Source organism: Thunnus thynnus, chromosome 23 (genome assembly GCF_963924715.1).
Source record: "Thunnus thynnus chromosome 23, fThuThy2.1, whole genome shotgun sequence".
In the NCBI taxonomy this organism is placed as follows: domain Eukaryota; kingdom Metazoa; phylum Chordata; class Actinopteri; order Scombriformes; family Scombridae; genus Thunnus; species Thunnus thynnus.
The window spans coordinates 23,687,927-23,701,363 of NC_089539.1; the positions used below are offsets into that span (position 1 = coordinate 23,687,927).

The following is a 13,437-nucleotide window of genomic DNA, read 5'->3' on the forward strand; positions in this document are numbered from 1 at the left end:
ATAAATAATATACATGTATTGATATTCAATATTCAACATTACACAGAAAAATGTGTTTTCAGCCTGTATGTAACACACAATACTAATAATTCCCTCAATAATATTCAGTCAGTGCTTCATAATGATATTTTAATCAAATATATGGTATATAATATATAATATTCAGTATAATGATTCAATAAAACTTAACTGTCCAATTATCTGTAAAAGGTATTGGCTTTGCTTTTACTTAACTTGCTATTTTAATTAAAATATGTATTATTTTATTATTTATTTTGAATATATTTTATCTCTTTTTATCTGGATTAATCCAAGTCAAACTAAACCAAATTTACAGAGGCACAAACATGCAAAAATGGGTAAAAATGTAAGTTTTTCCTTTAGATTCTTTAAAAAAAAAAAAAAAAGTATTGTTTTGGTGTTTTTGTTTAATTTTACTGTTCTGTTTCGTCTGCACTCATCTTACAAAATAAACTACCGTTGTCGCCGTTATGTTAGGCTCTTAAAATGATTTACACAAATTAAAAATTGGAGTTTTGTGGTTTAAATGATGTTAATTTAGTCAAAGTTTGAGTTGATGCCACCAAAAAATATAACAACCTCCTCCTGGCCTGTAATTAGACAGCTGTTTAAGAGGTTATTCTTTTAATTGTATTTTACTAATTGTTTTTGTTTTTAGTTGTGCAGAAAACTCTGACACACGTGGTGTGTGCGTGTGTGTGTGCGTGCGTGTGTGTGCGTGCGTGTGTGTGTGTGTGTGTGTGTGTGTAGGTGTGGTATCCTGCAGATCGGTGACAGGATTTTATCCATAAATGGAGTTCCTACTGAAGACTCCACTCTGGAAGAAACCAATCAGCTGCTCAGAGACTCGTCCATCACTGCTCAGCTCACACTGGAGATCGAGTTCGACGTGGCCGGTACACACACACACACACACACACACACACACACACGTGCACGTTCACTATGTGCTCCGCAGCAACAAACCAGCAGTCTGGTGTCTGTGCTCCTGTTGTGGCTGATTGACTGACAGTCTGTGTTTCACTCTGCTTCTCTGGTGTCTCCCTGTAATTTGTCACTCTTTGTCACTGTAACATACTCTGACTTCTATAAATATCCACCTACGCCTGAGCTGAATGAAACAACACAACATGTTGTCATTAATGACTCAGACACATTTTATGATTTGTAGCCAGAGGAGGAGATATCACTGCTGCTAATGACAGCATATGGACATATTTGCACACATACTGTTGTACGAGCTCCATAATCTGAACCTCAACTCCATCCAACATCTTTGGGATGAACTGGATCACCCAACATCATTAATGCTCTAATAGCTAGATGGGAGCCAATCCCTGCAGCCAGACCGTAGCCTGTATATAAAGATGGAGGTAGCGAGGTGTGACATCACCCGTTTGTTGCAGCTTGTGGTCGTTTGGAGTCAGGACCTTCCAGATAAGGAGTGCAGGTTGTTGCCTTTCACGCTCTAAACTGTGCTAACAAGGCAGCAGAGTTTTCCAGGGATTTTTTTTAAGACAAAGGCTGGAGAACGTGTGTGATGCAGCGTACACGGTTTGTGTTCACAGAAGTGGAAAAAAATCATGATTTGAAAGACAAAGTGTCCATCAGGATTTAAGTTTTACACCAAGATGCAACAAAAAGATGAAAAATAAAGGTTGTGACAGATGACGGTGTTTATTTTATAGGTCTGGGACGATGTGTTTATCGATACTGTCACGATACTCGGGTGCCGATTTGATTCAGGATCGATTCTCAGTTCAAAACTGATGCTCGACTGAATGAATAGAAAAGGCGGCACTGTTTTCAGTCTCTTGCTCCAGTTTACTGTGTGCAGAACCAATCACTGGTGTCCTTTAGTCCACTGAAATACGATATGAAACAGAACTCACTGATAAGATAAACGATCCGCAGCCTTTTGGCTTTAAAAAGGTTAACTGCATTAATGAATTATCTTACAGTCTTACAGATCACACTGGCTCCTGTGATGGAAACATGAGGATTTAATGGATAATTATGAAAGTAAAATATATTTCATGGAGCAGAGGCTTGTAGCTTTTACTTTACTGTTGAAGCAGCTGATAACAGAAAAGACATCTGTCACTCAGATACAAACAATCCTTCATCCGTCAGTCCATTAAAGCCATGAACAAACACACCAGTGGCCCACAGTAGCATGGGCTGATTATTATTATTATTGTTGATGTTGATGATGATGATGTTTGTGTTCTGTTCTGTATTATGAATGTGGGAATGTGTAATTTATTGTACTTTTTATCACAGTATTAATGGGATGTATTTATATGTACGATGTATAGTACTGTTGAATTATTTGGTAAAGCAGCAGCATTGTGTGTCTGAGGTAAATTTCCCTCTGGGACAATAAAGTCTTATCTTCTAACTGGTTCTACTGGATCTCCTGGACAGATTTAGTGGCAAAAGCACTGAAAAACATTACAGATATAGTTAGTGAAATGGCAGGTTTACATGTCAGACATTAACTCACGAGTGTAATGTTTGGGTGTCCACATACTTCTGGCCATGTAATACCTAATTTTTTTATACTTTCTGTGTGAATTAATGTTAAAAAGTGAACAACTGTTTGCCTTTAAACTCGTGTTACCATCTCTCTGTCTGTGTCTGTCTCTCAGAGTCGGTTATTCCCAGTTCAGGAACGTTCCACGTGAAGCTCCCAAAGAAACCGGGAGTGGAGCTGGGAATCACCATCAGCTGTAAGTCAAGACTCACTCATGTGTCTTTATCCACCTGTTTTTATTCACATTTTCAGTTTGTGCTTTAAATAACCTGAGTGGAAACTCCAGATCTTCAAAAAAAATCTCGAAATATTGCAAAAATGTTTTTACACAAAGTCTGAGGTATTAAAGTTGGCAGATTTAGTTTCTTATCTGCGCTTGATTTTTCCAATAAAGACAAATTGTCGTTGAACTAAAGGACATTTGGATTTTATGGTAAATGACTTTGAGAATATAAACTGTATAAAATGAATAAAATCAAACGAGAAGAAATGCTTTTTACAGTTAGATTTCTTTTAGGCCTAAAGGGTCCTGACGGTTCCCATCTGTCAGATATTAGTAAGCTAACGTTAGTTTTGTCACTTGGTTCATTCAGGCAGCTCAAACAACAGCTCCACCTGCAGTTAGTAGCTGCTGCAAATATTCAGTAACAACCAGTTTGTTTGGTGCAACTGGTTTTTCTGCAGTTAAATGCAGACAAAACTGAAGTCCTGATCTTTGGCCCTGACAATCTTCAGTCAGCAATCGGGCAGAACCTTGGTGCCTTATCTTCATCTTCCCGGTCTTGCCTGCGCAATCTTGGTGTAATTTTCGACCAATCCATGAGTTTTGAAGCGCATGTTAAGATGCTAACTAAATCATGTTTCTTTCACCTGAGAAACAGCCACACTCTGGTCTGTGGTATCAAGAAATGAAATGGAGATGTTCATACATGCTTTTATCTCATCACGCTTGGACTACTGTAACTCTCTTTTTACTTGTCTTAATAAATCTTCCATACAACACTTACAAACTGTCCAAAACGCTGCTGTTAGGCTTCTAACACAATCCAACAGATGGTCACATATAACTCCTATTTTAATCTCTTTGCACTGGCTTCCAGTAAATTTTAGAATTCATTTTAAAATTTTGGTGCTCACTCATAGAGCCCTACATGGCTCCACAGTACATTAGCTCTGAGATCCTCCACCCAGGGCTTTCTAAGTGTACCTCATACACATTTTAAGACCCAGGGAGATCATGCCTTCCAGTCAGCAGCCCCTAAGCTCTGGAATAGTCTTCCAACAAGCTTAAGGTCCTTGGATAATTGTAGAGTCCTTTAAAAAGCAGCTAAAAACCCATTTGTTCAGACAGGCATTTGGGTAGTATGTGCTATTTTATCTTAACTTGTCCATTTTATCTGCTCGGCTTGTGTATTTTATCTGGTGTCTTTGCTTTTCTTTATTCTGATTTTATTTTTATTTCACTTTATTTTATATTATTTTATTTTATTTCTTTGTGAAGCACTTTGTAACTGGTGCTTGTGAAAGGTGCTATATAAATAAACTTTGCTTGCTTGCTTTTAATTAAGTGATGCGTAAATCTGCACTTAATAAACACTTATGTCAGGTTCAGACTTAACGATTTCAGCCCAGTAATGGCCGGACCCGACAGCCGGGACCAAAAAATGGACATCAGGCACGACAATTCATCGTTAAACCGTGTAGATTATAGGGATGTGCTGCTATCAAATCTTCCCACCACGATTATCGTTGGTAAAAATATCACAGTAAACGCTATTATCACGATAATCATCAGAATTACCTGAAATTTTACTATTATACCTAAAATACAGTAAAATTACTTCACACCATGATCGTCTTGGATTTTGTTCACTGAACAGATGCCATGATAATCACGGTAATGACAGTAATGGAAACGGTCGGCAGCATGTTTCATCACTGTAGAAACAGTATACCTGTAACATAGTGGACGACAACCGATGCCTCACGACGTCCCGACAAAAAAGACCAGCATGTCAAGATATATTTTACTTTCTCTCACCTCGTACATTGTTCCGTGACGTTGACCAACATGTGCTCAGAGTTGTTGGTGCTGCTCATGCTGGGAGGTGGAACTGTCTTACCAGACAAAAATAATATAGAGTCTTATTAGGGACCGAGCCCAAAAGGCAGAAGACTACTGTTGTGTGTTTGTTTGTTTGTTTGTTTCTTTATTATTACACCACTTAAACCCTAAATTTGACCCCCTAAACATGCTCAAAAACTCACCAAATTTGGCACGCACATCAGGTCTGGTGAAAAATTTGATAAAATGTAAAAATGAACCCCTTAAGTGCCAAAATGTGCTCTTTAGCGCCACCTATGTAACTAAAATGGCCACCACAGCCTGTAGGAATGTCGTAGAAAGATCAAACCAAAACTCAATTATTCGTCTCATCAAGACCTACAAATCATACACTGACACCCCTGACCTAAATGTAACAGGAAGTCCGCAATTAGCCTTTCAAAATAAGTCTTAACCCCAATTTTGGCCTCTGAACAAACGCTATCTCCTCCAAGGGCGTTAATGAAATAAGCTTCAAGCTTTAATAGGTGACTTATGACACTATGCTGAAAAAAGTTGTTAACTTTGTAATAACTCGAACAGTTTGGATTTTATAAGTCCTGAAAGTTGCAGTGCCACATCACACCTTACAATGTAAAATAATGGGGAGGCATGACCTTTGTGTCAAACAGAGGCTTCTGACGTCTAAACTATAAGTCTGACCACTTTCAAACCTGTATCAATGGATTCTCAACGAAATTTCCTACTAAAAAATATAATTTTTAATGTAAGATTTGGCCAAAGCAATGGGATTTATGACGATATTTCACAAGAAGCGTACTCTAAAATCCTCCTCTCCAACTGCTCTTGGTGATGTCACTCCCTCAGTGCTGTGAAACATTCTGCAATACACACTCATTATAAAATCACAGGAGGAGCAAGAAAAGACTTTAAAACTCACACTCTAATATCTCAAAAACAGTAAAAGATAGAAAAAACATGTAAATTCAAGATTTGTAGATTGACTCATTTAAAGTTCGAGTGAAGTCTGTATCTAAAACTATGTGGAAGCAGTAAATGTTCAAAAAGGTGTGGGTTCGCTCACACTCTCCATTCAAATATATGAGTATTTTTCTGTGTCCAGCTGCAGTTACTTATTGTCTCTACACACCTGACAGTACACATGTCAATCAAACTTTGACCAGGTCATGTGGGTTAAAAATATTTCCTTTTCTAAAAATAGACTCGATGAAAATTAGGAAAATAATTTGTTTTACACACAAACTCATCAAGAGTTTTCAATCTACTAATTGAAATTCAAGTGAATGGGCCCAAATCTTGCATAATTTTGATGACACAGGTGTGAGCAAGACAGACATGTCTCACCCTGCAGAATATTTTCATCCTGTCAATCAAACTTTCAAAATAAAAGCACACCACACTTGTTAGAAATATCCCTCATTTTTAAAAAGCAAAATGATGTGATCCCGACGGGCCAGAGTGCGAGGTCCTGACCAAAGCTGCTTGCAGCTTTAATTTATTTATTGGGACCATGTACAGTGTTAAACATAAATGTCTGAAGCTCGCATTAATGTAATAACGAGGCTTTAGTTAGGAACAGCTGCTGCGGGTTTTCTCAAGTACTGCTTTAGTTAAAAATCAGTATTTTGTTATGGGTGTGACTGCAAGTGATGAGAAAAAATGCTGCCAAAATAGCCTGTAAAGTTAGATTATTTTTATCCTGATTTGTTTCTGAATCATATAGTTTCCTGTCGGCTCCATAAGAAGTGGAGTCCGGAGGTTGGGATTTTGATGTAAAGGATTTCATGGAGTATGCAGAGTAGTTGGATATGTGGAGTGGAGCCAATCCATTTAAAGCCTTAAATTGAGAAGGAGGATTTATTAGAGATGAGTAAAATATGATCAAACGTCTTAGAAAAAAAGAAGCTCTCTGCTTCACGCTCACACAAACTTTAAAAGAGAAATTAGAAAGCTGCTTTGTGTCGTCACCTGGTGAGATTGTGGTTCAAACTCTCTCAAACTATTTTTTCCTCTGATTTTGAAGCGATGATGCATTTCCAAACATGAAAATTAAAATTCAATTATTGGATTTTAATTTTAATTTTGCCTTACATCATGTGCACACGTCTGGGAAATTAAATTTTAATTTGATTGAGTGTTTTTCTTCATTATATATTCAGCCTGGACCGCCTCGAGTTGTGTTAAACATTTGTCAGTTTGATCTCATTTTTCTTTTTTAACATTTAATCATTATAGCTAGTCATGGAGTAAACAGATTAAATTATTCACAGTTTTTGCGTTTGAACTTCTGTTTCTGGGTGAAGTTATTTGTCTGTGTGTCTGTCTGCAGCTCCGTCCAACAGGAAACCAGGTGATCCTCTGATCATCTCTGACATCAAGAAGGGCAGCGTTGCACACAGGTAATGTTCAGAAGCTGGAATAGACGAGTGTCAGCTGTTTTTGAAGCTCGGTCAGCTGTCTATAGTTGGTTGGCTAATTAGGCTAATAGTCCAGGTCAGTGTGTGCGTGTGTTGTGGTTTGTAGGTCATGTGTTTTGAAGTGTGAAGCAGAAAATCTGATTTAAAGAGCTTCTGTTAGCATCTGTTTATTGTACCTCATGTTTAACAGAACAGGAACACTACAGAATATCTGTTTTTATTTTACATGTTTCTGTGTTTTGTTTTGGTTTTTTTTAGGACGGGAACGTTGGAGCTTGGAGACAAGCTGCTGGCTATCGATAACATCCGAGTGGAGAACTGCTCCATGGAGGAGGCCGTTCAGATCCTCCAGCAGTGCGAGGAGCTGGTCAAACTGAAGATCCGCAAAGACGAAGACAACTCTGGTATCCTCAGATTTTAATTCACTACTCAGTGCAGAATATTCTCCAGGCATGTTTCTAGTTGTACGGTGAGAGCTGGAGTTAAAGATCTAATCGAAGCTAAATCATGTTTGTTCCGCTCAGCTGTTTCGTACTGCAGCCTGGAGTGGGGCGACCGATATCACCCATCACTCCCATTCATTTGAATGGGGGTATTGCCCAGTATTTGTATTTGTATTCGAATGAAAGTGGAAAGAGGCTTAAAAATCCTGTTTTTGTTTTTATGACACTTTTAATTTTAGAAAATTAAAGTGTTATAATAAGTGTTCATGAATAAACTACCTTATGAAGGAGGTCCCCACACCGGGTCTCGAACAGATCATAGACGACTGCGCTGACTACTGAGCTAAAGCTTTACTCATTGTTTCATCGCAGACAGACCTTTAAGTATTTATACACCCATAACACAGAGACAGCACACCATGTAATGTGTAGGGAGGAACTTCAAAGGTGATTCTTGCTTTGCACTTTTCATTTATTGCCTGTTTTTTACAACATTAACTTTGTGGAAAGGAGAAGAGGAACAACAGGTTATGGAGAGTCTCTTGGGAACACTTTGCATGCGTCAGTAGCTCAGCTTTATCTCAACAAATAATTTTTAAAATATTTGTATGAAACAAATATTCGTATAAAACCCACTATCTGTGCTTTGCAGAATAATGTATTTGTATTCGGGCACACCCCTAGTGTTTACACAGCAGGGGTGCCACCGCAAACAGCCCGGCAAAAAAGTTGAACCGGGGCTCAACTTTTACCGTAACGCAACCCCGACGTTGTGTCGGAGCTGCAGATTTACGCGTTTGAAGGCTTATCAGAAGCCGAAACGTCACACAACAGTTTGTAACACTCACAGACAGGATTTTACAACTCTGCAAAGTTATCGGGGCGGCAGCTGTTTTATCTTTCGTCATGACGGTCGCGAGCTTGACAGTCAAATACTGCGTTCATGGTGTTCAACGTGCTTGCATGGATGTGATCGGCTGTTTTTTTTTGCCAAGTCATCTGTGGCGGCAACCTCGCTGTGTCAACGCAATGCTCCCATATAAATGAATGGGAGGGCTGCATTTTTACACAGAGGGCTGATGTCAGTCTGAACGCCCCGTATAGCTGCGTCCCAATTCCTCTTTAGGCACTAAACAGCTACACTGTGTTTCTCCTTATTTACTTAAAGGCAGCACAGCGGTTTCGCGCTGGTGAAATGGAAGAAATATGTGCAGTATGTATTTTAAGGTGTTCCTGTTTAGATGGAAATTCATGCAAATTACAGCTGCTCCTGATTTATGCTGCAGGAAATTGAGTCTGAAATTTTTACATCTGAGAAAAGCAAGTGTAAAATCAGTCGCACTGTTTAATCACAGAGAGAGAGACACAGGCTGCATCCCAAGTCTCTTAAATTGCATCCACGTCTCCCTCATCTGCATCTTAGTCCCTCCCACCGTGGATGCAGGAGAGACGCAAGGAAACCAAGCGAGGAGAGAGGAAACAAGGAAATTTGTTTTCAGAGACATGAGACGTCCTCTCCTCTGAAGCGTCACATGAAGCGACGTCCGTTTCTGATCACAGCTGGATCAGTCGGCTTTAACAGCTGTAGAAACTTCTGATGGAGTTTGTGTCTGCACACATGTGGACTGTGTTAATACTAATAAAGGTTCACAGTTATCACCGCTAGAGCAGCTGTTTCCTCTCTGCAGCCTGTTTAACAAACACCTAAATAAAAACCTGCATTCTGCATTTATACTGTGTCCTGCTCAGACGCACAGGAACCATTTCTACTCGCAGAATGCATTTATACTATTTATTGATTATTTGTATCTGTATCTTTTGATAATCCTGATAATGAATTCATCATTAAATAACCCAGAATATGATCAGGTGTCTCCTGAACACTGGAAAATATGTATTTGGCTAAATGTTTCAGGGCAAATGGAAATTATGATAACTCATATCAAACCTGACGCTCAGGAATTTTCAGTCTCACATGTGACTGAATGGAAATGACGATAAAGGATGTAAAATATAAATGTGTTTAACTGTTATTATGGATCAAATTAAAGTCAGGAAGAGTCTGTCTGTCAGCAAGAAACACTTTAATGGAGGAAATAACATCATGAAAAAAAAAATCTTTCTTATAAATGAAGAAAGTTGTTTATGGTTCTTTTGTTGATCAGACCGACAATTAACAGATTTTTAACTATATGATGAATCAGAAAACAAATAAACATAAAACTTGGGCGTGAAACACTTAAATTTAATCTGTAATCTGTCTCCAACTGCAGTGTGAAACTGCAGTGATGTATCAGATCAGTCTGATCAGCTGTAGCGTCCAATCAATAACTGATATCCAATAAGGGGGCGTGTTGGCAGGTAAAAGACTTCCGTGAAGGCCGCTCTCGTGACTTTGGACGCCTGTCAAAATGGCGCATCAGGAACATCTCCTGGTTCAGGCGAGGAGAAATAAATTAAGAGACTTGAGATGTACCTGCAGTTTAAAAGATGTGTTAAAGTGGCTCACGCAGAGCTCTCTGAAGAGCACCAATGCAGCAATCTGTTATGTTTTTTACACAACTTTAACTTTCTGTTTCCTTCAGGTCCCTTCTGCATATTTTCATTGACTTTGAATGTTTCAGCAGCTGAAGCAGACAGTTATAGTTATTAACCGTTATATTATCTGTTTACTAAAACACTCTCGTTAAAGGAGTTTAGAAGTTACTTTCCATGTCCCACCTGGAGTACAATAGCACACTGTTGTCCCACAATGTGTTTCATAAAGGAAACTGAGGAGATGCTCACACTTTAAAGCAAATTCTGTATTATGGAATCAGGAGGCAGCATCTCAAGGACCCCTAAAACTTACTCAAGAACACTTAAAAACTAATCAATTACCCATGAAACCTCCTCAAGAATATCTAAAACATATTCAGGAACCTTTCAGAAATCTGAAAGCATCTGAGAGGATACCTACACGTTTTCAGTGACAAACATCATCAGGCATCTTTAGAGCCGCCTCAAGTACGACGAGGACACACGCAGAAACTAATTGTGGACCCTTGAAACCCCATTAACAACCCCCCAAACTTTGTTAAAAACGCCTTTGGAGCTTTGCAAAGAGCCATAAAAGCTTCTCAAGGACACTTAAAAACTAATCAAATTCTCCTCAGTATACATTCCTTTATTAACCCTTTGGCTTCTCCTCTAGCGCCACCTTCAGGATAAACTTCATATCTTTAGCCGACACCTGCCGTCGTGCCGTGCGCTCCCCCGTTACCCAGAGTTCACCTGGTTTTGAATGAATCTTTAATAAATGTTTCAGATGAGCAGGAGGTGTCTGGCAGCATCATCTACACGGTGGAGCTGCAGCGGTACGGAGGCCCGCTGGGAATCACCATCTCAGGCACCGAGGAGCCCTTTGACCCCATCATCATCTCCTCGCTGAGCAAGGGCGGGCTGGCAGAGAGGTACGCACACTACTCACACTACTCACACTACTCACACTACTCACACTACTCACACTACACACACTACGCACACTACTCACACTACTCACACTACTCACTCACACTACTCACACTACTCACACTACGCACACTACGCACACTACTCACTCACACTACTCACACTACTCACACTACTCACACTACTCACACTACTCACTCACACTACTCACACTACTCACACTACTCACACTACACACACTACTCACACTACTCACACTACTCACACTGCGCACACTACTCACACTGCGCACACTACTCACACTACGCACACTACGCACACTACTCACGCTACGCACACTACTCACACTACGCACACTACTCACTCACACTACTCACACTACTCACACTACTCACTCACACTACTCACTCACACTACTCACACTACTCACACTACTCACACTACTCACTCACACTACTCACACTATGCTCACTACGCTCACTACTCACTCACACTACTCACACTACGCACTCACACTACTCACACTACTTACACTACTCACACTACTCACTCACACTACTCACACTACGCACTCACACTACTCACACTACTCACTCACACTACTCACACTACGCACTCACACTACTCACACTACTCACTCACACTACTCACACTACTCACACTACTCACTCACACTACTCACACTACTCACACTACGCACACTACTCACACTACTCACACTACGCACACTACGCACACTACTCACGCTACGCACACTACTCACACTACTCACACTACTCACACTAATCACACTACTCACACTACGCACACTACTCACACTACTCACACTACGCACACTACGCACACTACTCACACTACTACTTATTATTATTTAATCATTTCTGATATCATGCATGGATCTTATTCTAAGGACTTTCAGGTGTGTTTTAGTCTTCTTTTAAAGAGACAATAACCAGACTTTTTTATCAATATTCAACCAAAACTTTGGGAAAATTTACACCAAAAAAATTAAGATAATTTATTTACCTCCTAAACTGGTTTCCCACTTTATTTTTAATTGAGTAACTAACTTCCTAATTATCTTGTTCATGCAAACAATATCAAAAGCTATTAAATCTAAAAATATTATAATCTGCAAGTTGTTTTATTTATTCATTTATGTATTCATTTTTGATTGTTTTTAATATTTATTTGTATATTTTATTTCATAAATACTTTTATATTATAATGTTGAAGAAAGTATTTATAAAATAAAATACACAAATAATGTTAAATATTAAAAACAAGTTAAAAATAATAAAGTAAAAATAAGTAAAAAAAATAATACACATATGAATAAATACACGATGTGCAATGAATGCTGTATTTATTTGTTCCCAGTTTTTATTTAATAGTTTATGTATTTATTTTTAAATTATATTCAATACTTATTATGTTTTTAATATTTATTTAAATAAATACTTTTATATGATAATAATAATAATAATAATAATAATAATAATAAGCTTTATTTATAGACATGACATAAAATGCAGCTCAAAGTGCTTTACAAAAGAAATGTAAAACATAGATACAGATATATACATATGCACAAGCACATAGCTACACACACACCCATATTAATGTTACAGTACACGTGTGTCTTGTATTGTTTTACACATATAAATAATATAAAAATAACCATTAAAGACTCACGACTGTTGATATTTCACACTGAAACAGTGAAACGTTTTCTTGCTGTGTGGATTACACGTTGACTGCAGGAATTAAAGATAAAATCAAACAGTGAAGAAGAATAAAACGTCGCCCTCTGCTGCTGATAAATAATAAAATTTCTACATCATTTTCTTTATAAGTCTAAGACTTCTATTTTATATTTGATTTGATTTATAAAATTGAATTTAATTCAGCTTTATTGTCATTGTACTTGTGTACAACTATCTTTAATCTTTAACATTATCCCAAGATAGTTTCAACCTGTTAAAAATATGTTTAAATTCTATATTTAATTATTCGGTGTGATTTTGTCATGAGTTGTTGCAGGATGGCCTGAACCTGGCTTGTGTGTACACGAGTGTATTGATCGTGTGTTTGTTGTTGTTGTTGTGTAGGACCGGTGCGATCCATGTAGGTGATCGTATCCTGGCGATCAACAGCAGCAGTCTGAAGGGGAAACCTCTGAGTGAAGCCATCAGTCTGCTGCAGCAGGCCGGAGAGACGGTGACACTGAAGATCAAGAAGCAGGGAGAGCGTACGTACACACACACACACACACACACACACACAAACACACACACACACACAAACACACACACACACACACACAAGCTGGATGTAAAAAAGTTGCCGGGCTTAGCTACGTCCAGCCTTGTGATAAATATTTTTATATTTCATTCTACCGCAGTGATAGTTACATTTACTGGCGCCAGCAAAGAGATTAAAAATGACTGCTGAGCCAAAGCAGTACGGTAAGTATATGCATGT

At 38.5% G+C, this 13,437-nt stretch overlaps 1 protein-coding gene across 8 annotated transcripts in view; it reads left to right on the forward strand.

Moving 5' to 3' along the window:
• The window catches only part of grip1 (glutamate receptor interacting protein 1), a 77,557-nt gene that overhangs the window by 51,614 nt on the left and 12,506 nt on the right, over nt 1-13,437 (forward strand). For all 8 annotated transcript variants that reach the window (XM_067581198.1, XM_067581194.1, XM_067581193.1 and 5 more), the window contains exons 13-18: nt 772-917; nt 2,673-2,753; nt 6,973-7,042; nt 7,319-7,464; nt 10,811-10,955; nt 13,065-13,204. In XM_067581198.1, the coding sequence (XP_067437299.1) occupies nt 772-917; nt 2,673-2,753; nt 6,973-7,042; nt 7,319-7,464; nt 10,811-10,955; nt 13,065-13,204 (728 nt within the window). The remainder of the gene's footprint in view (nt 1-771; nt 918-2,672; nt 2,754-6,972; nt 7,043-7,318; nt 7,465-10,810; nt 10,956-13,064; nt 13,205-13,437) is intronic.